This window comes from Primulina huaijiensis, chromosome 16 (assembly GCF_012295235.1).
Source record: "Primulina huaijiensis isolate GDHJ02 chromosome 16, ASM1229523v2, whole genome shotgun sequence".
NCBI classification, from domain to species: domain Eukaryota; kingdom Viridiplantae; phylum Streptophyta; class Magnoliopsida; order Lamiales; family Gesneriaceae; genus Primulina; species Primulina huaijiensis.
The window spans coordinates 12,804,626-12,827,102 of record NC_133321.1 but is presented as its reverse complement, the minus strand read 5'-3'; the positions used below and the strand labels follow the sequence as shown (position 1 = coordinate 12,827,102).

Here is a 22,477-nt window from a genome sequence, read left to right as displayed (position 1 = left end):
TACGTTTTGGTAAGAAAGGAAAATTGAGTCCAAGATATATTGGTCCATTTGAAATCTCGGAAAGAATAGGAGACAGAGCCTACCGAGTTGCTTTACCACCAAACTTGTCAAACGTTCATAATTTTTTTCACGTTTCCATGCTACGAAAGTATTTAGTTAATCCTTCTCATGTTCTTCATTATGAACCTTTGGAGCTTGCATCGAATCTCTCATATGAAGAACGACCGGTACAAATCCTCGATATGAAATCAAAAGTGTTACGAGGCAAGGAAATACCCTTAGTGAAACTATTATGGCGCAATAATGCAATTGAAGAAGCAACTTGGGAGCGAGAAGATGAGATTCAACAGAGATATCCTGAACTATATGGTACGTCAAATTTCGAGGACGAAATTCTTTGAAGGAGGGGAGAATTGTAATGGCCGGTTACTCGTACAAATGATTAGTAATACGTTTATGTCATTATAGATAGTTATTTAGCTCATTATGTTTTACATATTGATTGAGGTATCAATATTAGATTGAAAATGACTTTTATATTGTTCATGGTTTATTGAGAATGAAAATATGTCTAAATAGTTATAGTAAGGTGTGTAGGTAGAAGTAATGTTATGAAGTTGATAGGAAATGAGATGAAATTGTGGTAGTTTTTACGAGTTTTAGCATAATGATTTGAATATTGATCCAAATTGAGTGAGGTCATAACCATTAAAAAGCTAAGATATAATGCAACAACTTTCATGTTTTGGGTTTTGTCCAAATCATTGTGGAAGACAAGCCAAAAGTGCCCCGAAGTGTGTCGTGTATGCCGTCATTCTCTCACTGACACATGTTATGAGAATGAGCATAACGTTTTGCTCAAACCTCCAAATGACCTGAAATTAATTGGAGATTCAAGCTAAGACATAGGGCTACAGTTTTTATGTTTACCACTTTTTCAGATTATGAACAAAAAATACGTTTCTGGAGCAATCTTTGATGACGTAGTGCGCAGAGGTAGAACAGGTGGCGCTCGAGCGGTAGAAAATGACCGCCCGAGCGCCGGTGCACGAACTTTTCATCTTTTGGGCAGAATGTTTGGCACCCGAGCGGTAATATATTACCACCCGAGCGCCGCTGGGCATAAATAAGGATAAGTTTCGAGTTTCTAAGCCATTTCTTCAGTACCTTCCTTTCTTTATCAGCAAAAACTCGAAGTAAACCAAGAAACCCTTCCTCCAAAAGCTCTCTTCTTCATTCCTTTCATCACTTTGAGGTAAGAACTTAGTTCTCCATCACAAGAACTTCATAAGGGTGTAAGTTTTCCTCTCTTTTGATTATTATTAATGTAGAGGAGCAAACTTCATCTAGAATAGACATAGTAATTGAATTATTGATATGTTTGACAGCATAGGAAAGAGAAACATCGTCTCAAACCAGTGTTCTTGCGCTTGGACTGTAAGTTGGCATGTTCTTGAAGTAATACATGAGTAATATTATGATTTTAAATACTTCCCATTGATTATTGTTATATGTACATTGTTAGTATCTTATTGATGAAAATATAGCACCATATTCCATTGATGAAAATATAGCACCATATTTCATTGTTATGTATTAAATATGTAAGAAACTCGTGATTATTGATGATGGGTGCTATGTTATGAACATGAACATGAACATGAAAAGAAAAAGATTGATTTTTACATGATATAGAGCTTGTTGACATCATGGGTGGTTTTAAGTCCACCAAACCTATTGGCCAATATATGTTCATGGGGCGTGGGGTTGCCAAAGGTTGCTCCCTGACGTCCAACACAGTAGTAGCTATATAATAAAGCAAGCACGATAGTACAGGTCAACAAATGAGGCTCAAGTACAAAAACATGAATATATGTTAGGATATGACATGATTTAAAGATTCATTGGTGATCACGACTTGATATGTATACTCCTTCTACGCATATTGATACGTACAAGTGCCAACTTATTGAGTTTTATAACTCACGTAGCTCATGTATTACAGGATTAGGTAGTGGAGAGACGTAGGATGCCGGTTTGCCAATGGATACTTGTGACGTGCCTTACCTCGACAAGAACCGGGACTTCTTATTGTATAGCTTCCGCATATGTATTGTACGAAAGTATGTCAGGGTTTGAAACAAGTTTTACAATGTTTATGTCTAGGTGTATGATGATACAGAATATGTTTGTATTTAAGAATACGATTATATATATGTGTTGATGTTGATGCTTGAGTTGAGTTTTTGGTTTTTACAAGAATGTAGGGACATTATGCCAAAATTTTTATAAACCGTCAAAGTGATGCCCCTTGTTTGTTTTGCTTCATACTACAGTTATATCAATCAAACCCTATTTTGATTATGGTAATTATGCTAAGTATAGAGTAAGGGTGTGACATATACAGAACATATACAACAGTGAAATTACTTGTACTTAAAATATCGTTTTCATGAAAACGCATAAACTTTAAACATAAACATTTTCATAATGATGCATAAACTTAAAACAAAAATTTTTTTCATAATGATGCATCAACTTTAATTATAAACATTTTCGTAAATATTTTCAAACATTTTCATATGACCATAAGCATATTTATATTCATCGTATTCATATTCATATTCGTATCCATATCTATATCAACGTATTCATATTCATATTCGTATTTTTTTTTGTTGAATTCAGATCGTTAATTGTGATTCGTATTCGTATCACGTATTAGTATTGGGCGATGGATCCATCTACATATAACCACAGTACTGGGCGGCGGGGACATCAGCGACACTTTCACCCTTCAATTGAGTCTTGGTCTACGTATTAACATATCATCGTATTCGTATCAATGGAAATATGATTGTCGGTCTCCAATGGGACCTTCTCCCTCACAATTACTTCACTTTATTCAACGTTTCGTATTCTCATCATTTTATAAAATTAAACATGCATATAACGTTTTTCTTTTAAACCAAGCATGCAACATATCTTTTAACGTTATCGTTTTATCATAAAAACCCATAAACATTTTAGCATATTAAAAATACATAAACATTTTAACATATTAAATCATAAATATTTAAAATAAACATTTTAATATATAAAAATCCATAAACATTTAAAATAAACGTTTTAGCATATTTAATCATAAAAACATCCATTAAAATTTAAAATAAACATTTTAACATATAAAAATCTATAAACATTTTAAAATAATATTTTAGCATATAAAACAGCATTCATGACACTGCCATGACGTTTACTAATTTTCGGGTGTAAAATTAATGTTTTACCCTTAGACTTCAATTTCACGTTTTTGACATTTTCTTAATTCCGTTGACTCTAGACCATTCCAAATAATTATTTAAGCTTACATTAATTTTCTCATATTTTTATTTAGCTTAAATCTAGGACTTTTAAATTAATCTTTAAATATAACGTATTAGTGCGTTTTAATCCCGGATTAAACAAAACTTTGATATAACATTGCCATATTAAAAAAATTAGACTTTTAATAATTATTTGGCCCTCGTGAACCACGACTCGACCCCCGTGAGCCATGTTTCGATTTATTTTCCAAAAAGAAAACCCTAGACCCTCGAACCAAGTCATCTTCGAGCCATATTGATTTTTCATCGAGCCATGCGCGAGCCGGCCTGAGTCAACATCAAGCCAGCCCTCCATTGGACCCTACTAGACCTGAAGCACCCAAAGAACCTGACCCTAGCTCGAAACCGAAGCCATACATCAGCACACATGCCATGGCCGAGACTCCTTAGTGTGATGGACTCTATGTTTTATTGCCTAGCCGCTTAACCAACAAACCAGTCCTTGAACCAGCCCCCCAGGCACCCTCCTAGGACCCTAATGACTCGACCTGGCCCAGCCCAAAGCCCCATGGCCAAGCCCCTTTCTCCCTGCACGCTGTTGAACGCATCTCCCTTGATGCTCCTCAAGCCAGGACTCCTTCTCAGCCCTGGTGCTCGAGTCCTAGCGTGGCTAGGACTCTCCCCCTGCCTCATACATGACCCTAGCCAGCCTTGGTCCAGCCAAAGCCCAAGCCAAGTAGCAAATCCCATAAACCGAGCCCCTTGATCACCCAACATAAAATTTCGGTTCCAGATTTTTTTCTCTACGTGTGCAGCCGGTTGTGGTGTTATAGTACTCTTATAAAACGTATAAAACATTTCACTAATAAGTTCTAATCATGGCAGCCCCTTAACAACATATTAAACATGATTTTTGCATTAAATTCAAGCCTTAAAAATTTGCTTATGATACAAAAACGAAATTGTTTCGTGATGCAACTTATTTTTCATACAAAACGATTTTAAATAAATACTATGGTGTGATGGATGAGTAAAGAAAAAAGTATGACGTGCCTTTGTGTTTTTAACGCATGATTAAACGTTGATGGAACGAAGAACGACGACGAATAACCAAGGCTTGAATTTCCTTGCAAATTTCGAACTTTCTTCCTTGAAAACCCTACCCTTGTGTGTGTGTCGTGTAAGGTGAGAGAAAAGAGTTTGGATTTGTTGGGGAAGTGGGGCGTGAGATTTGATTCAATTTGTAGGGTGAATTGTACTTTAAATAGTAATTAAAAGACTAATGGTAGCTTAGGATTTATGCAAATATGCCATCATAATTAATTTATACATTTAAAACGATTACTTGAAATACACAAGAAATTTAATAACTTGCATGTATGTGGTTTATGTGGACCTTTGAATTTTCAGGACGTTAAGATATATATACACACACGTAATATTAATGACGGATTTTATAATTCCATCTCTAATATTAGCCAATTGAATCTCATTTTCCATTATTAACATGTTGCTGGTGAAAATCAACGTACTAAAATAATTGTAGAGATGAAGATGTTGAGATAAATGTTGAAAATGTAAAGACATGTTTGGTAAGAGGGAATGAAATGAGAACAGAATAAGCATTTTCATTTCATTCCTGTAATCATGTTTGACAAGACATTAGAATGAGAATGATCATTCCATCAATTTTCAATGAAAATGATCATTCTCACTCTAAATTCTTATTTAATTTACAAAAATTTTACCTTATTTAATTTAACTCATTTTGATCTATATATTCATCATAATCATAACAATAATAATAATAAATAATTGATAAAAATAAATAATATATATTACGATTATTATTTTAAGTTATTTTATTTTTATAATAATTATATTAATCAATTAATATTTTTGGCATAAGAGATATATGGAGTGAAAAATAATATTTTTAGCATAAGAGTAATTTTCGTGTGAGACAGTATCAAAGATATAGATCTGTGGGCTTGATCAACCCAGTCAATATATAAACTGAAAAATAATATTTTGAAAATAAAAATAATAATTTTTAATAGGCCGGCTATTTTAGGAGATCTGTGTCGTAAAATCAATCGGTGAGACGTTCTCATATGAGTTTTTGTGTTTACGTAAAAAGTAATATTTTTTATGAGTCATGTTGATTAAGAAATCTATCTCACAAAATTGATTTGTGATACGAGCCCATAAGAGTTTTTGTGCAAAATTAATTATGAGATCAGTATAAGATTGCAACATTCACTAAAAGTTAGATAGGAAAAGAAACATAGATTTTTTCATTCACTTGTATCTAATTAATATATTTGACAATTACTTCACTTGTATAGTTTGAAAAATTGCTTAATCTAAAGTTAGTTAGATATATGATCTTATGTGAGACGCTTTATCTCAAGGAGTTTTTTTTATCTCAAAATATCTCATGATAAACACTGTCCTATTATTATTGTTGGTGTTGTAATTTTCTTTTCTTTTACGAAACTTTTTATGTTCAAATACAATTTGTTGATAAATAATAATAATTAAAACTGTTAAAACATCAATCAAAACATCATATTTGAGCTACTACCATAACGTTTAAAATACAATATACATAATTAAACTGGCACTGTATGTGCAGGCCGACGGTTGGGATTTTAGGTAGTGATGTCACTGGGTAAAAATGGGTGCAAGATGCATGGACAATTTCACTGGTCGGGTTATGCAAATGATCATGGATGAGAGCACATCGAGATGTGTCCAAACCGAAGGTTTTTCTCCCGAGAAAAGCTGGTGCTGACCTGCAAACACGAAGATAACCACGTGAATGTGCGTCGGAAGGATGACCGGCATGGCCGCTCCGATGCTAAAGTCAGCATGTGAATGAAGAAAAACAATGTAACAAGGAGAAAATGTTGTATTAATGGTGTATATCAGAGAGTAAATGATGGGGGCATAATATAGATGTTAATGAATGAATATCTTAATGTTTAAACAAACATGTTATTTATAGAAAGAAAGTCAATGATGACCTTGTTTTCAGTGCCTACTTACTAATTATGGCAAGATGGTTGCACATACCTTGCTTTTCTGACACTCCAAACTGTCCCTTTTGCCTTGTCAAATCCATGTGATTCTGACACTAATGATTATCAAGACAAGGTATCTCATACTTGTGCACTCGAGTAAGGTGCAATTATCGAGGTAACTCGGGTAGAGAACCATCACCCGGGAACTCGTCTGGAAGCCCAGGCTTCTAGTAACCCGGGGGGATGATGTCTCTGACAGTCATTTGCCCGGCTATTATCGAACCGGTACAAAATTTGTCAGGACCTAACCCATGACTCAGGATCATCCAGTACCCACGACCTGGGTCTCCCCGGGGGGGTATCATGACTCCCTCTCTAAATAGTCGGGCTAGAGTATTTCTCGCTGTCCCGATCACTCTCTTGTTCACGGTCACTTCTCTTGCTCCCGGTCATGGAAAATTTATGTTGTTTCATATTCTCGGGTCGGTAGGGCTGATGTCATGATGACGAATGTCGTAGAATCTTGAACGGCCCAAAATGCTTTGAATTTCGAAAAGGTGATCAATCTGAGATGCTTCGAATTCCGAGCCTGTACTTTCATATCCCTGCACAATTTCCAAGATGCATCCTGATAGTCCCCTTATCTTTAGATCAACGGTTCAGATAAATTTCCTTCGCTTATATAAAACAACAAACCCTCCCCATTCTCCATTTTTTTCGCTCTTGAATTCTCTCCAACTTCTCTCATTTTTCCGACGTGTTGTGCTTCTCTTCCGGCGACCTCTACCATTTCCTTCAATTCTTCAAACAACTCGTAAGTTTTCTCGTTCTTCACCATTATAAAATGTCTAAATCTACCTTGTCTACTTCTGGAGTTAACGTTCGCGGTTCATCGGATTATGAATCTACGGCGATTCACTCCGATTCTTCCCTTAGTTCTAGAAAATCAGTCCCTTCTTCTTCCTTAAAACCTAGAAATCAAAAACCCAAACCTTCTGTCTCCCTACCCCTGAAGAAAGGTAAGGACAAAAGCAAAACCCGGGCTTCCAGCTCTTCTCACCCTGAGATTCCTGGAGTTCCTTGGTTTTATGCTGTGAGCAGCACTCTGCGCTCGGGAGCCGACGAAGAACTTCGGGCTCTTGGTTATATCCCTTCTTCTTTTCCTATCCTAATTCTCGGCCCTCTTGATAAGGCCGACCATCCTCCCCCCGGTTTCACCACTTTCTTTTGGGACCAAGTTAGGAATGGTCTTCGATTCCCTATTCCCTCCTTCTATACCAAGGTCGCCAAGTTTTTTGGTGTCTCTGTGAACCAACTGCATCTGAATTCCTTCTGGATTATGGCCTCGGCTTATGTGCTTTTTAGGATGCACAACCTTCTCATCACTCCTCTCATTTTGCATTATTTCTTCGTTTGCCGGATAGGGGATAACACTTTCTCAATATCTACCCGGTTAAACGCTCGCTTCTTTGATGATATACCTTCTTCTCAGAAGGGATGGAAAGGACGTTCGTCAAGACCTTCACTTTCCTCCTTAATTCTTCTAGTTTCTTCCGTTACAGTGGGGGATTTAGAACCAGCACTTGAATCCTTTTCCTCCGCTCCTCCATCTTCTTCTCTGCCCCCTCGCTCCTGCTCCTGCTCACGTTCGGGCTGGGTTGAATGATGGGAAGGGCCTTCTTTGCCATGGCCTTCTCGACGGCGTCGGATATAATCCGGGCCAATTCTTCGGGTGACAAGGTAATAGTAGGTTGAGAACCAGTGAGTGGAGGACCACCTTGACCAGAGAGGTGGGTCACCTCCAGGAACCCGAGAGTTTTCTTAGTTTGTTCTTCTGGTGGGAGCCATATCTACGCCTTAAAAAATTTTCCCACATACGGCGTCAATGATGTGACCGGGTAAAAATGGGTACAAGATGCGTGGGCAATTTCACCGGGTCGGGTTATGCAAATGATGAGGGATGAGAGCACATCGAGATGCGTCCAAACTGAAGGTTTTTCTCCCATGCAAACACGAAGATAATCACGTGAATGGGGGCCAGAAAGATGTTCGGCGTGGTGACAAACCTGGTATTTATAGAAAGAAAGTCAATGATGACATTGTTTTCAGTGTACACTTACTAATTATGGCAAGATGGTTGTCGATACCCTGCTTTTCTGACACGACAAACTGTCCATTTCGCATTGTCAAATCCATGCGATTCTGACACAAGTGATTACCAAGATAAGGTATCCCATACTCGTGCACTCGAGTGAGGTGCTATTATCGAGGTAACCCGGGTAGAAAACCATCATCTGAGAACTCGTCTGGAAGCCCGGACTTCTGGTAACCCGAGGAGATGATGTATCGGGCAGTCATTTTCTCGGCTATTATCAAACCGGCCCAAAGTTTGTCAGGACCTAACCTATGACCTGGGATCATCCAGTACGACAACCCGGGTCTCTCCGGGAGGTATCACCAGGTAGTTTAAAATACATTATTTATGTCATCGCATCCGTTATAACTTTCAGAAAAAAGACAACGTGCATACAAATTTAAGCAACTATAATTTTTATAAAATTATCACATATATTCTATATTTTAATTAGTCGAGATAGGTCTAATAGCATGCTACCGACTATATAGAGTGGGGTTAGCAAAGTATACAGTAGTTATTGTGGGATAGAATATTGATGGTATCGAATCGAAGGGCATCCGCAGTCCTTTGTGAATTTAATACAGCTTATAGCTTACACTCTATTCATTTACTTTGAAGTTGCCCCCCATATACTCTAGAATATATCTGACCTTTTTCATATTTTGAGTTATTACGATATAAATTGATCCACACCAATAAAATCGAACTGTCAACTTGAAAGAAATGCGACGTTAGATGGTTGCCGGAGTGCGACGACGAAATCTTTCCGACACAACTCATAATCATAATATGAGTAGGTCTCTTGTGAGACGGTCTCACGAATCTTTATCTGTGTGACGGGTCAACCCTACCGATATTCACAATAAAAAATAATACTCTTAGCANGTAAATAATACCGTAAATTTTTTATGAATTGGATAATTTACTAAAGTTGTATATTCTATTACTATTTTAATTAATGGAGATATCCCTTATAAATTAACTAATTTTTGGTGTGGACGGTGAATTTTTTTTTTTTTGTTGCTTTACCTAAGCTACCCTGATTATTTATAACTTCATCTCCTACTTTAAAAGAGTAAATATTAATAATTATTTTCAAAATTATTTAATATAAACTATCATTTATAATTTTATTTTATTTCTTTCTAATATACTTGGCCCCTTCAACCTTAATAATACAGTATAGATATGTTTTTAGTAACAGTTTTTTTTATTTAGTTGACATTATAAAATATTAATAAAATTAAAATAGAACTAAAATATATAATTTTGTATTGTACCTTTTTTTTATAGCTATTTTGTACCCATTATTTCACCCACAATACGCGTGAAAAATACAGTACTAATTAATTATACATTATATATGTGTGTACATGTTAGTTTGGTTGAGATATGCTCTAACAACATACATGAATTTTGCAAATTCATGTGTTGTTCAAAATGTGTTAAAACACTTTATGTTAAATTTATGACATGATAGGAATAAAACAAATGGTTTGAAATTTAAATCATAAAATTTTATGTTGCAATTTTTATATTCGTATATTTTTCTTTTTGTAATTTAAGTTTTAGTCTGATATTTTTACATTATTTTTTACAATTTTGGTATTTTTTTTCCCAAAGTGGTGCTGATCAGCTACCAGCTTGACACCATCGTGATGCTCATTGTGTGTTGTCAATTTTACACTCTCGATAAAAAAAAAAATAACAGAAATTTTAAAAATTAAAAGATATATGATTAAAATTCAATTTTGAAAACATAAAGAAAGAAAGAAATGTACAAGAAAACAAAGGAAACAACATAACGAAAATTACAATTTACTCATCTACTTGTTTATCTATAAACCACGAACTGATCTTAATAGTTTATCGGATAAATTAATAAGTCGGACATTTTCGACTCACACAATCCACGAGTTCTAATGCAATAGGTATTTCTAAAACACAATTAGCCGCCATACTAACCATAGTAATTTAAAGCTCTTTTATAATCTATAATTCGATTAAGAATACGTGTCAGCTTAATAACACTTTATAATGATCTTTACGTCCTTATTACTTATAATAATTTTATGCTAGTAAATTTTATATTAAAAAAATTAAGAAATTATCTTAAAATTAAATCATGTTTAAAATTCATTAAAATAATTATTAAAATAGGATACATTTTTATTATATTTAAAATTTATGGAGCTTTATAATATTTTTCTATTTTTAAAATTATAGGTGGCATATATGATCATTTTGTAATTATACAATGATATTAAATTAGGTGGTTTACTCCATAACTTTTATTTATTATTATGGAATGGTCTGATGTGAGACCGTCTCACATATCTTAATCGTTGAGACGGGTCAACCCTACAGATATTCACAATAAAAAGTAATACTCTTAGCATAAAAAGTAATACTTTTTCATGGATGACCCAAATAAGAGATCTGTCTCACAAAATACGATCCGTGAGACCGTTTCACACAAGTTTTTGTCATTGTTATGATATAGTATATATATAATGGGATATATATTTTTTAACTTGATAAATCGTACGCTTAAAATTTAAAAAATTCCTATCATTTTTTATTATTATTTTTTAAAAAAATTAATTAAAAGCACTTTTAATAACTTAGCTCGTATCCCGATACATTTTAATTAGTTCACAAAACAGGCTTATCTTAATTATATGCTAGTGAGTCGTGAATAAAGAATACGTCATGATCTATGTATACAAAAAAAAAAAAAAAAAAATCTTTTGTTAGACGATTTAATGTGTCAATTTTGTGAAACAGATCTTCTATTTAGATCAACCATGAAAAAATATTACTTTTTATACCAAAATTATTAATTTTTATTGTAAATATGGACAAAATTGACTCGTTTCACGAATAAATATTTGTAAGATCGTCTTACAAAAAGTACGAAGATGAAATAAGATCTCCTATGGATCATGCCAATGTTATATGGATAAAAATAAATAAAATTAATCTTATATATCTTATACTATATATAATACAAAAGCATCATATACTAGTTATATGAAGCCACGATGTGATTTTGGATTTGCCCAAAATACATTCAGTCTTATCAAACTAAATACATAGTTTTACTATATTATAATAGCTATTTTCTTTATATTTTATTTTCTCTCTTCCCATTTGAATTTAAAAAATTTTTAAAATTTATTTTAAGAAAAACTGTTTCATTATTTTTTTAACAGAATTCAATCATCACGTGTGTCATAATCCACTAATTTTAATAACGCAACGGAGCGATAAAAATCAATGTGACGAAAATCGGTTTTTTTTTAATAAATAATAATCATCAATTAATGTAAATATAGCTATTCACACACACAGAGTGAAACCATATTAAAAAAAATAGTTAATAAAGAAAAAATCAAATATTAATTAATGGTTTTCTAATTAACTTTTCTAGGTAATAACTTATGTGAGACGGTCTCACGGGTCGTATTTTGTGAGACATGTCTCTTATTTGGGTCATCCATGAAAAATTATTACTTTTTATGTTAAGAGTATTACTTTTTATTGTGAATATCGATAGAGCTGAATCGTCTCACAGATAAAGATTCGTGAGACCGTCTCACAAGAGACCTACTCAACTTTCTAATGCTTTAGATTATGGGGAAAAAGTCTAAATTTCTTCAAATTTTTTTCTAATGAAATAAAACTTAAAAACAACTGTCGATAACAATCAATCATCAATACATAAAAAAATATATGAATGCATAAAATATTTACATTCTTTCTAAAAAATTTTAACCTAAAAATAATATATGATAAACTATTCATAATGTAACAAAGATTTAGGGCTTTCTGGTATTTTAAAGAAAATGGCACTTTAGAAGACTAAGAACAGAAAATCAACGAGAGAAAAGTCAATCAAGATTATGGACTTCTTCATTCTTTGTCTCGACATGGGTCTTATTTCAGTATGATGTTAGGTTATGTTTGGACAAAAGAATTTAAATTTGAAGATAATGATTTGATATGGGTACGGATTTGAATTTTGATTCCAAATGAAATTCATCTTGGACATATTTCAAATTCATCATAATCATAATCGCATGTACATGAATTAAAGAAATACTGAATTTCAAATACGTCGAACATAATATCATCTAAACAATCAAATAAATTTAAATTTCATAACTTCAAATCCTTCCATCTTAACATAACCTCATAGAACAAGCTAAGAAGACTGATAGAATTTCTTAAGCCAGGGATTAGTAATTGGAATACTCCGGCTAATTTTCCGGAGAAGGCTCCTAGAATCCTTGACCTCACCGTGCTCTGAATTCCTCCATCTTTTTAAAGGGGCGGATATGGTATCCACGGGACGTCTCATAAGCGGATCTTTTTCAACATAGCTAAAAAAGGGTGAGTTAAGATAATCGGTCGATCATCTCATTAATTGTAAAATAAAAAAATTATTGATAAACCTAAAATTTATTTTTTTGATTTGAAATAAGATGATTGATCGTTCATCTTATACAAAATAAAAATCTAGAATATACCTCTCGATGAACATAGATTCACCCACTAAAAAATGACCCACACCACCTTCCCCAATCAATCATCAAATTTCAAGTTGATACAATTATTGTGTTGCGCCCCAAAGCTCGCCACGTAATCATACAACATGTGACGACATATGCATAAAAAAATTTTTCGACGACGTAATAATATAATGCATATACGACAAAATAGTGCAATTACCACACTATCTACGTCAGTGTAGCAGAAACAGTATAATAAATACACACATACAACTCAAATAAGACAATAAATTATACTGTCTCTATCTACTATAAACTACAGGACTGTTTGACTAGACACACCTAGTCCTTCACCATTATCCTGTCTCACAGCAGAGTCCTGTAACCTGTCCAACAGAAACAGCCCCCAAAGGATGAGCATACACAACAATCATCATCGTAATACATAACAGTTATATTATCAACAATATAAAATATAACTGGAATGATAACAGAAATACTTCCTTTGCTGTCTCTGGACAATCAAACCACCAACGATATCAACGTCATCACTCCCATACTACTGCAACAACAACATCGACGATACGTTGCACCCAACACCGGCGATAGCAATATCGTCGAACGAATAACATCAACGATACGTCGCACCCCTACTCCGGCGACAGCAATATCATTGAACGAATGACATCGACGATACGTCGCACCCCAACATCGGCGACAACAATATCGTCGAACGAACAACATCAATGTGACGTCTCCCAACAAACAACAGCCAACAATATCAACGATAATAAACAACAACATATATAATATCAAATCACCCAATACCAGTGATGTATCATCGTTCAACGCAATAGTAGAATAAACAATAACAACATATGCTCGTACGTCAACACGTACCTGATAATCGAGTATATATATAATCTGGCTATTTCTTTGATCCCGAGGCTTGTGTTGTATCTAAATAATTGAACAACAATTATCAGCTCATTATCACCGTATCAATACAATCATAACAGCCTCAATATATAACATCAAATAGCCCAACAACAATTAATTCAACAAAATATAAAACTCGATTATAAATTCTTATCGTTCATCAATTTAATATTTTGGTGTATTTAATTCACAATTGTACCATCAAATACACCCTAATTAATTTAACATCAAATAATAGGCTATTTTACAACATCCGTCAAATTGCGAAAACTTTATATCAACATGTAGCCTATACTTCGTAGACTCCGAATATACAATCAGAAGTAATAACAACTAATAAACAACTCTTCAATCTCACTTCAACGATTAAAATCCCTAATTATAATAAATTGAGAATAATTCTAAGCAACAACACAATAATCTTCTCTACTTCGTTAAAATCATACACTATTCAACAATATTCAATTTCAGTATGATTTAACAATTTATCGGATTTTTTCAAAAAATCGACGAATTTCAAACATCACCAAAAATAAAAAATTTATACCTCAAATCGAAGACCTCGTGTCAACGATTCCAGAACTGAAGTCGGTTCGTCGATTGGATAAACCGATAAGTCGCACGATCGAAAAGAAAAGTCAAAACTGTATTATTTCTTTTCTTCCCTCTATTTCACGTCTGTTGCCTCCCACTCTCTGTTTATGTGGTGGCATTGAATTTCAATTCAATTCCACCGCTTTAAAAAAAATTTAATTATATTATATTATAATATATAATATATAATATTTTAACACCAGTACATCCCTTTGGACCAATCACACGATCAAATTTTTCAAAACTCAAAACATGAAACTTCTATATCTTTGAATTTTCTACGTTATATATAAATCTCAAATCATTTGGACTTCATATGGCCAATATATGTCATATTTCATTCTTTAAAAATCATTAATTATTTAGTAATATCACATTACTAAATCAACAACTTGTAATATTTACTTCAGGCATTACGTTTCTACCCCTCTTAAATGAATTTCGACCCCAAAATTAATCAACAACAGTAATAACATGCATAAATAAAGATACGTCATACCATCAGAATAAGTAGGGGTAGAGCTATCTCATATGCCGCTCTGTCTCCCAAGTGGCCTCTTCGACACCTCTATGCTCCCACTGAACCTTCACCATCGGTATAAGCTTACTACGAAGCTTCCGTTCAGATCGTTCCAAAATACAAATTGGTCTCTCAATATAAGACACATCAGGATCTAACTGAACCTCATAAATATCCAACACATGTGAAGGGTCTGGCTCATACTTCCGCAACATCGACACATGAAACACATCATGAATACAAGATAAAGATGGAGGTAGAGCCAATCGATAAGCTAAAGTGCCTATCCGCTGCAATATCTCATATGGGCCCACATATCTCGGTGCCAACTTTCCTTTCATACCAAATCGTACTGTACGACGAAAAGGAGAAACTTTCAAAAATACTCGATCGCCCTGCTGAAACTCTAAGGGTCTTCGTCTTTTATTTGCATAGACGGCCTGTCTATCTTGCGCTGCTTTCAATCGTTGTTGTATCAACTTTACTTTCTGTTCCATCTCATGAATAATATCAGGACCGGTAACCGCAACTCGATCAACATCATCCCAGTATAACGGAGATCTACAACGCCTCCCATACAATGCCTCAAATGGAGCCATCTGAATACTACTCTGATAACTATTGTTATACGCAAACTCCACCAATGGAATAAGTGACTGCCAAACAGATTTAAAATCCATAACATAAGCACGCAACATATCCTCCAGCGTCTGAATAGTACGCTCATTCTGACCATCTGTCTGAGGATGATAAGCTGTACTCAATCTCAACTCTGTCCCCATCGCAGTCTGCAATCCTTCCCAAAAATGAGAAGTAAATCGAGGATCTCTATCAGATATAATAGACACTGGAATCCCATGCAACCGTACGATCTCTCGTATATTCAACTGTGCCATCGTCAAATACATACTATTCATGCTATCGGGTATAAAATGTGCAACTTTCGTCAATCGATCAACAATCACCCAAATAGCATCAATAGTTCCAGTGCTTCTTGGTAAATGAGTCACAAAATCCATCTATATGTGCTCTCATTTCCAAGTCGGTACTTCTAAACTCCTCAATTCACCTCCTGGCCTTCTCCTCTCAGCTTTGATCTGTTGACAATTAAGACATCGACGCACAAAATCAATCATATCACGTTTCAATCCTTTCCACCAAAATTGAGAGCGTAGATCCTTATACATCTTCTTGCCACCAGGGTGGATAGAATAACGACTACAATGTGCACGCCGCAACAGGCCCTGGTGTAACTCAGGTGTATCAGGAACTACCCATCTATCCTTCATCCTCAAACTACCATCATCAACCACTCTAAAACAAGTATCTTGTTTGCGAGAAACCAGCTCCTTCCATCGCTGAACTCTCATCTGTCATCTGTGCGTCACGAATGCAACCATATATATCAGGTGCAGCTAATAAGGTAGATACCTGGATAGGAGTCGTCGAAATATCAAAATCATATCCCAAAAAAACAACAAGACATCATCATAGCTGATAAACGACCCACATCCTCTGCAGCACAGCTAACTTTACGACTCAATGCATCAGCAGCAAGATTAGCTCGACCAGGATGATGCTCAATCTCACAATCATAATCTTTCAACAAATCTAACAACCGTCTCTGCCTCATATTCAACTCTGTCTGAGTAAACAAAAATTTCAAACTCTTATGATCCGTATAAATCGTAAACGAGGTACCATATAGATAGTGTCGCCATATCTTCAAGGCAAAGATAATGGCGGCCAACTCCAAGTCATGCACAGGGTACCTTGTTTCGTGTGGTTTTAGCTGTCTCGAGGCGTATGCCACAACAAGTCGATCATGCATCAAAACACATCCCAAACCATGTAATGATGCATCAGTATAAAAAACAAACCTCTCGTTTTCTGTAGGGATTGATAACACCGGTGCAGTCGTCAGTCGGTGCTTCAACTCCTGAAAACTCCTCTCACATGCTTCACACCACTGAAATCGCACACCTTTCTGAGTCAACTGTGTCAAAGGTCTAGCAATCTTTGAAAATCCCTCGATAAATCCACGATAATAACCTGCTAAACCCAAGAAACTACGAATCTCTGGAACAGATGTAGGTGCAGACCACTGTAACACGGCTTCGACCTTCGTTGGATCAACAGAAATCCCATCTCTCGATATAACATGACCCAAGAAGACCACTTGATCCAACCAAAACTCACACTTACTGAGTTTGGCATACAACTGTCTATCTCGCAGTACCTGTAACACTGAACGTAAATGCCCAACATGCTCAGCCTCACTCAAGGAATATATCAATATATCATCAATAAACACAATAACAAACTGATCGAGATAAGGCTGAAATACCCTATTCATCAAACTCATAAACACAGCTGCAGCATTCGTCAACCCAAACGGCATAACCAAAAACTCATAATGCCCATATCTGGTCCTAAATGCTGTCTTCTGACTATCCTCTTCTCTAACTCGTATCTGATGATATCCTGACCTCAAATCAATCTTCGAATATACTGAGGTTCCCTGCAACTGTTCAAACAAATCATCAATACGAGGGAGGGGATATTTATTCTTAATCATTACCTTATTCACCTGTCGATAGTCAATACAAAGCCGCATCGTTCCATCTTTCTTTCTTACAAATAAGACTGGTGCACCCCAAGGCGATACACTAGGGCGAATGTATCCCTTGTCCAGCAAGTCCTGTAACTGGGCTTTCAACTCTCTCAACTCTGCTGGTGCCATTCTGTAAGGAGCACGAGAAATAGGGGAAGTACCGTGCATCAACTCATTCCCAAACTCCACCTCACGAACTGGTGGGAAGCCTGGAATCTCATCAGGAAATACATCAGCAAACTCAGCAACTACAGGTATCTCCTCTATTCCTACCTCCTTCTTCTTCTCTGTCACATCTACAGCATAAATAAGATAACCCTCATGGCCATGCTCCAATAACCAAGACAGCCGGATAGCAGATACCAACGGAACACGGGGACGAGAACCCTTCCCATAAAATGTTCAACGCTCTTTCTCATCGGTGTCAAAATATACTACTCGCTGATAACAATCAACAGTCGCACAATATCTCATCAACACATTAATTCCCACAATACAATCAAAATCAGTCATCTCTAGAATAATCATATCAGATCTCAACTCATAGCCCTCATAAGAAATAATACCATCTGATATCATCGATACAACCGATATATCAACTCAAGAGGGTGTCGAAACAGAAAGAGGCATAGACAATGGCGACGAGCGCATATGATGCTCAACCACAAACCTCTTCGATATAAATGTATGCGAGGCACCTGTATCAACAAGAATATAAGCTGGATAAGAACACAAATAACACTTACCCGCTATCATCTCCTCTCGTGTCAAAGAATACACTTGTGCCTGAGGCGGACCAGCTCCCTGCATACGTGGCTGTCCTCCAGAAGGTCGTGGTATAAACTGCTGAGGCTGTCGTCGTCCTCTATCTGAGGGTCTACCTCTATCACTCCTGGGCTCTCGCTGTCCCTCACGGCTAGGACACTGTCTCGCTATATGGCCAACACCGCCACACTCAAAACAGGTGATCTCGGTCTGTGTACACTGTCTGATCAGATGAGGTCCCCCACAACGAAAACATCTCACTGCTCTGGTCTCCTCTCTCTGTCCCTGAATAGACTGAGAACTGCCCCCACGACTCTCAACACGCCGTGAATCAAATCGGCACTTCCCAGATGATGCTGAAGAAGAAGATGAACCCTTCTGATATTTAAAAGATTGTCTCTGTGGTCGCAATGACTCCCTAGTCGGCTCTGATAATCGTCCCTGAGCCCCATACTCCCGCATCACCGACTCAGCCATCTCAGCTCTCGTCACAGCATCCTCAAATGATACTGGGTTGTTCGATTGCACACGATCAAATAACTCTAACTTCAACCATTTCAAGAATTGCCTTATCTTAGCATGAACATTCGTAGCAACATGTGGCACATATTTCAGCAATGCAGAATACCGAGACTTATACTCAACAACAGACATACTGCCCTATCTCAAATCCTCGAATTATCTCTCTTTCTTCTGTCTGGCTGCTGTAGAAAAATATTTGTCAAGAAAACGAGTCTGAAACACATCCCAATCAACAGTACGGCCCTGAGCTCTCAATCCGGCCTCAGTCTTCCGCGACCACAATAATACATTCCGCGAAAGCTGAAATGTAGCCAATCGTAACCAAGCAGATCTAGCACAAGGTGCAGTCACAAATATCTGCTCTATCCTCTCAATCCACTCCTCTGCTCGCTCGCCAGTCTCAGAGCTATCAAATCTCGGCGGAAGATAACTGCTGAACTGTGCCAAAGTCAACTCACAAGGCAATAAAGGCTGATCTGCAGGTGCCTGTCCCATAGGAGGAGGTGGCAATGGATTCATCTGCCCCAACCCACTGTCAACCTCTTCCATTTCCTCGTGCGGATGTACCTGTTCTCTAGCTGCCATCACTAGAAATCAAATTGGTAGTCAAAACATTTAACAATTACAATCCAGTAATCATCATCACACCTTTAGCACGAAAGCACACGCAACTAAAGAACAATCAATCATACCAAGAAATCATCAAAAACAAGTCAAATGCACAGACACACGCATATAACATCGCCATCCAACTCCCTCATCACAAACCCAACTTCTAACCATCCCAGACATCTAACATATGCTCTGATACCACCAATTGTGGCGCCCCAAACCTCGTCACGTAATCATACAACATGTGACGTCATATGCATAAAAGTTTTCTTTTCAACGACGTAATAATATAATGCATATACGACAAAATAGTGCAATCACCACACTATCTACGTCAGTGTAGCAGAAACAGTATAATAAATACACACATACAACTCAAATAAGACAATAAACTATACTGTCTCTATCTACTATAAACTACAGGACTGTTTGACTAGACACACCTAGTCCTTCACCACTATCCTGTCTCACAGCAGAGTCCTGTAACCTGTCCAACAGAAACAGCCCCCAAAGGATGAGCATACACAACAATCATCATCGTAATACATAACAGTTATATTATCAACAATATAAAATATAACTGGAATGATAACAGAAATACTCCATTTGCTGTCTCTGGACAATCAAACCACCAACGATATCAACGTCATCACTCCCATACTACTGGAACAACAACATCGACGATACGTCGCACCCCAACACCGGCGACAGCAATATCGTCGAACGAATAACATCAACGATACGGCGCACCCCTACTCCGGCGACAGCAATATCGTTGAACGAATAACATCGACGATATGTCGCACCCCAACACCGACGACAACAATATCGTCGAACGAACAACATCAACGTGACGTCTCCCAACAAACAACAGCCAACAATATTAACGATAATAAACAACAACATATATAATATCAAATCACCCAATACCAGTGATTTATCATCGTTCAACGCAATAGTATTCATCAATACTAAACAATAACAACATATGCTCGTACGTCAACACGTACCTGATAATCGAGTATATATATAATTTGGCTATTTCTTTGATACCGAGGCTTGTGTTGTATCTAAATAATTCAACAACAATTATCAGCTCATTATCACCGTATCAATACAATCATAACAGCCTCAATATATAACATCAAATAGACCAAAAACAATTAATTCAACAAAATATAAAATTCGATTATAAATTCTTATCGTTCATCAATTTAATATTCTAGTGTATTTAATTCACAATACTACCATCAAATACACCCTAATTAATTTAACATCAAATAATAGGCTATTTTATAACATCCGTCAAATTGCGAAAACTTTATATCAACATGTAGCCTATATTTCGTAGACTCCGAATATACAATCAGAAGTAATAACAACTAATAAACAACTCTCCAATCTCACTTCAACGATTAAAATCCCTAATTATAATAAATTGAGAATAATTCTAAACAACAACACAATAATCTTCTCTACTTCGTTAAAATCATACATTATTCAACAATCTTCAATTTCAGTATGATTTAACAATTTATCGGATTTATTCCAAAAATCGACGAATTTCAAATATCACCAAAAATATAAAATTTATACCTCAAATCGAAGACCTCGTGTCAACGATTCCAGAACTGAAGTCGGTTCGTCGATTGGATAAACCGATAAGTCGCACGATCGAAAAGAAAAGTAAAAACTGTATTATTTCTTTTCTTCCCTCTCTTTCATGTCTGTTGCCTCCCACTCTCTGTTTATGCGGTGGACTTTAAAAAATTTTTTTTTAATTATATTATATTATAATATATAATATAATATATAATATATATAACATTTTAACATCGGTACATCCCTTTGAACCAATCACACGATCAAATTTTCCAAAACTCAAAACATGAAACTTCTATATCTTTGAGTTTTCTACGTTATATCCAAATCTCAAATCATTTGGACTTCATATGACCAATATATGTCATATTTCATTCTTAAAAAATTATTAATTATTTAGTAATATCACTTTACTAAATCAACAACTTATAATATTTACGTCATGCATTATATACTGTGAGATTTATTATTTTTATCTACCATAATGACGATCGAGACATATGGTGTTTGATTTGCTGAGATTTAAAATCGAGTCTTACAATTTGTCAATAATTATGACTTCTGGTTGTAAGAAAAATGTTTGATTATATAGTAATAGTAACACTTATTTGATTTAACATATGATCATTAATAAGTCCAATATATATATATGGTTGTAAGAAAAATGTTCGATTATATAGTAATAGTAACACTTATTTGATTTAACATATGATCATTAATAAGTCCTATATATATATATATATATATTCCATTTTATATATATATATATTCCATTTTACCTCCATCGTGGAATATGTGTGTATATATGTATGTAAACATGGACTAGTAAGTTTAAATATTCCATTTTACCTCCATCGTGGAATGTATCAACTCGTACGAGAAATGAAGTGGCATAGTCAATGATCGGTAACAATTTGATTGGACAGAGAAGTCGGAGTGGATACCGACAATTCTTTTTTCAATCTCCATTCTTTCTAATTATTATATCGATATCTATGTATATATCCAAAAAAAAGAAAATTATTTTAACCATTTCCACGAACAAATAAACCATCAAAGTCAAAGTGTCAAACCCCAAAGCTGCCGTTAAACAATATTTAATGAATTTTTATATTATATAATTCGCAATTAGTAGAATAGGAAGCCCCAAGTTATAAGTGTGCGGGCGATTAATTATTTAATTAGTGCGTATATTAGCCATTAATTAGTGTAATTAATTCCCATTGCGGCTTCCCTCTCTCACATGCCACCTTCTTTCCACCATTATTCAAACTTCTCCTGCTCTTCTATATAAACCCCCTACCTT

The 22,477-nt window shown here is 35.5% G+C and overlaps 1 protein-coding gene across 1 annotated transcript; it reads right to left on the bottom strand.

The window, feature by feature from the left end:
- Positions 1-15,058: 15,058 nt before the first annotated feature.
- LOC140961018 (uncharacterized) lies at positions 15,059-16,426 on the bottom strand. The gene is made up of 2 exons (XM_073419344.1): positions 16,126-16,426; positions 15,059-15,408 (listed from the first exon to the last, which is right to left on the bottom strand). The coding sequence occupies exons 1-2, from the start codon at positions 16,424-16,426 to the stop codon at positions 15,059-15,061; spliced, it is 651 nt and encodes a 216-aa protein (XP_073275445.1).
- Positions 16,427-22,477: the final 6,051 nt, after the last annotated feature.

Excerpts from the sequence above, each read along its gene's own strand:
- LOC140961018 (XM_073419344.1), bottom strand. The coding sequence starts at position 16,426 with ATGAGAGTTCAGCGATGGAAGGAGCTGGTTTCTCGCAAACAAGATACT. Across the intron at positions 15,409-16,125 it reads TGAGAGGAGAAGGCCAGGAG|TACGATTTGGTATGAAAGGA; the intron begins GTGAATTGAGGA and ends TTCGTCGTACAG.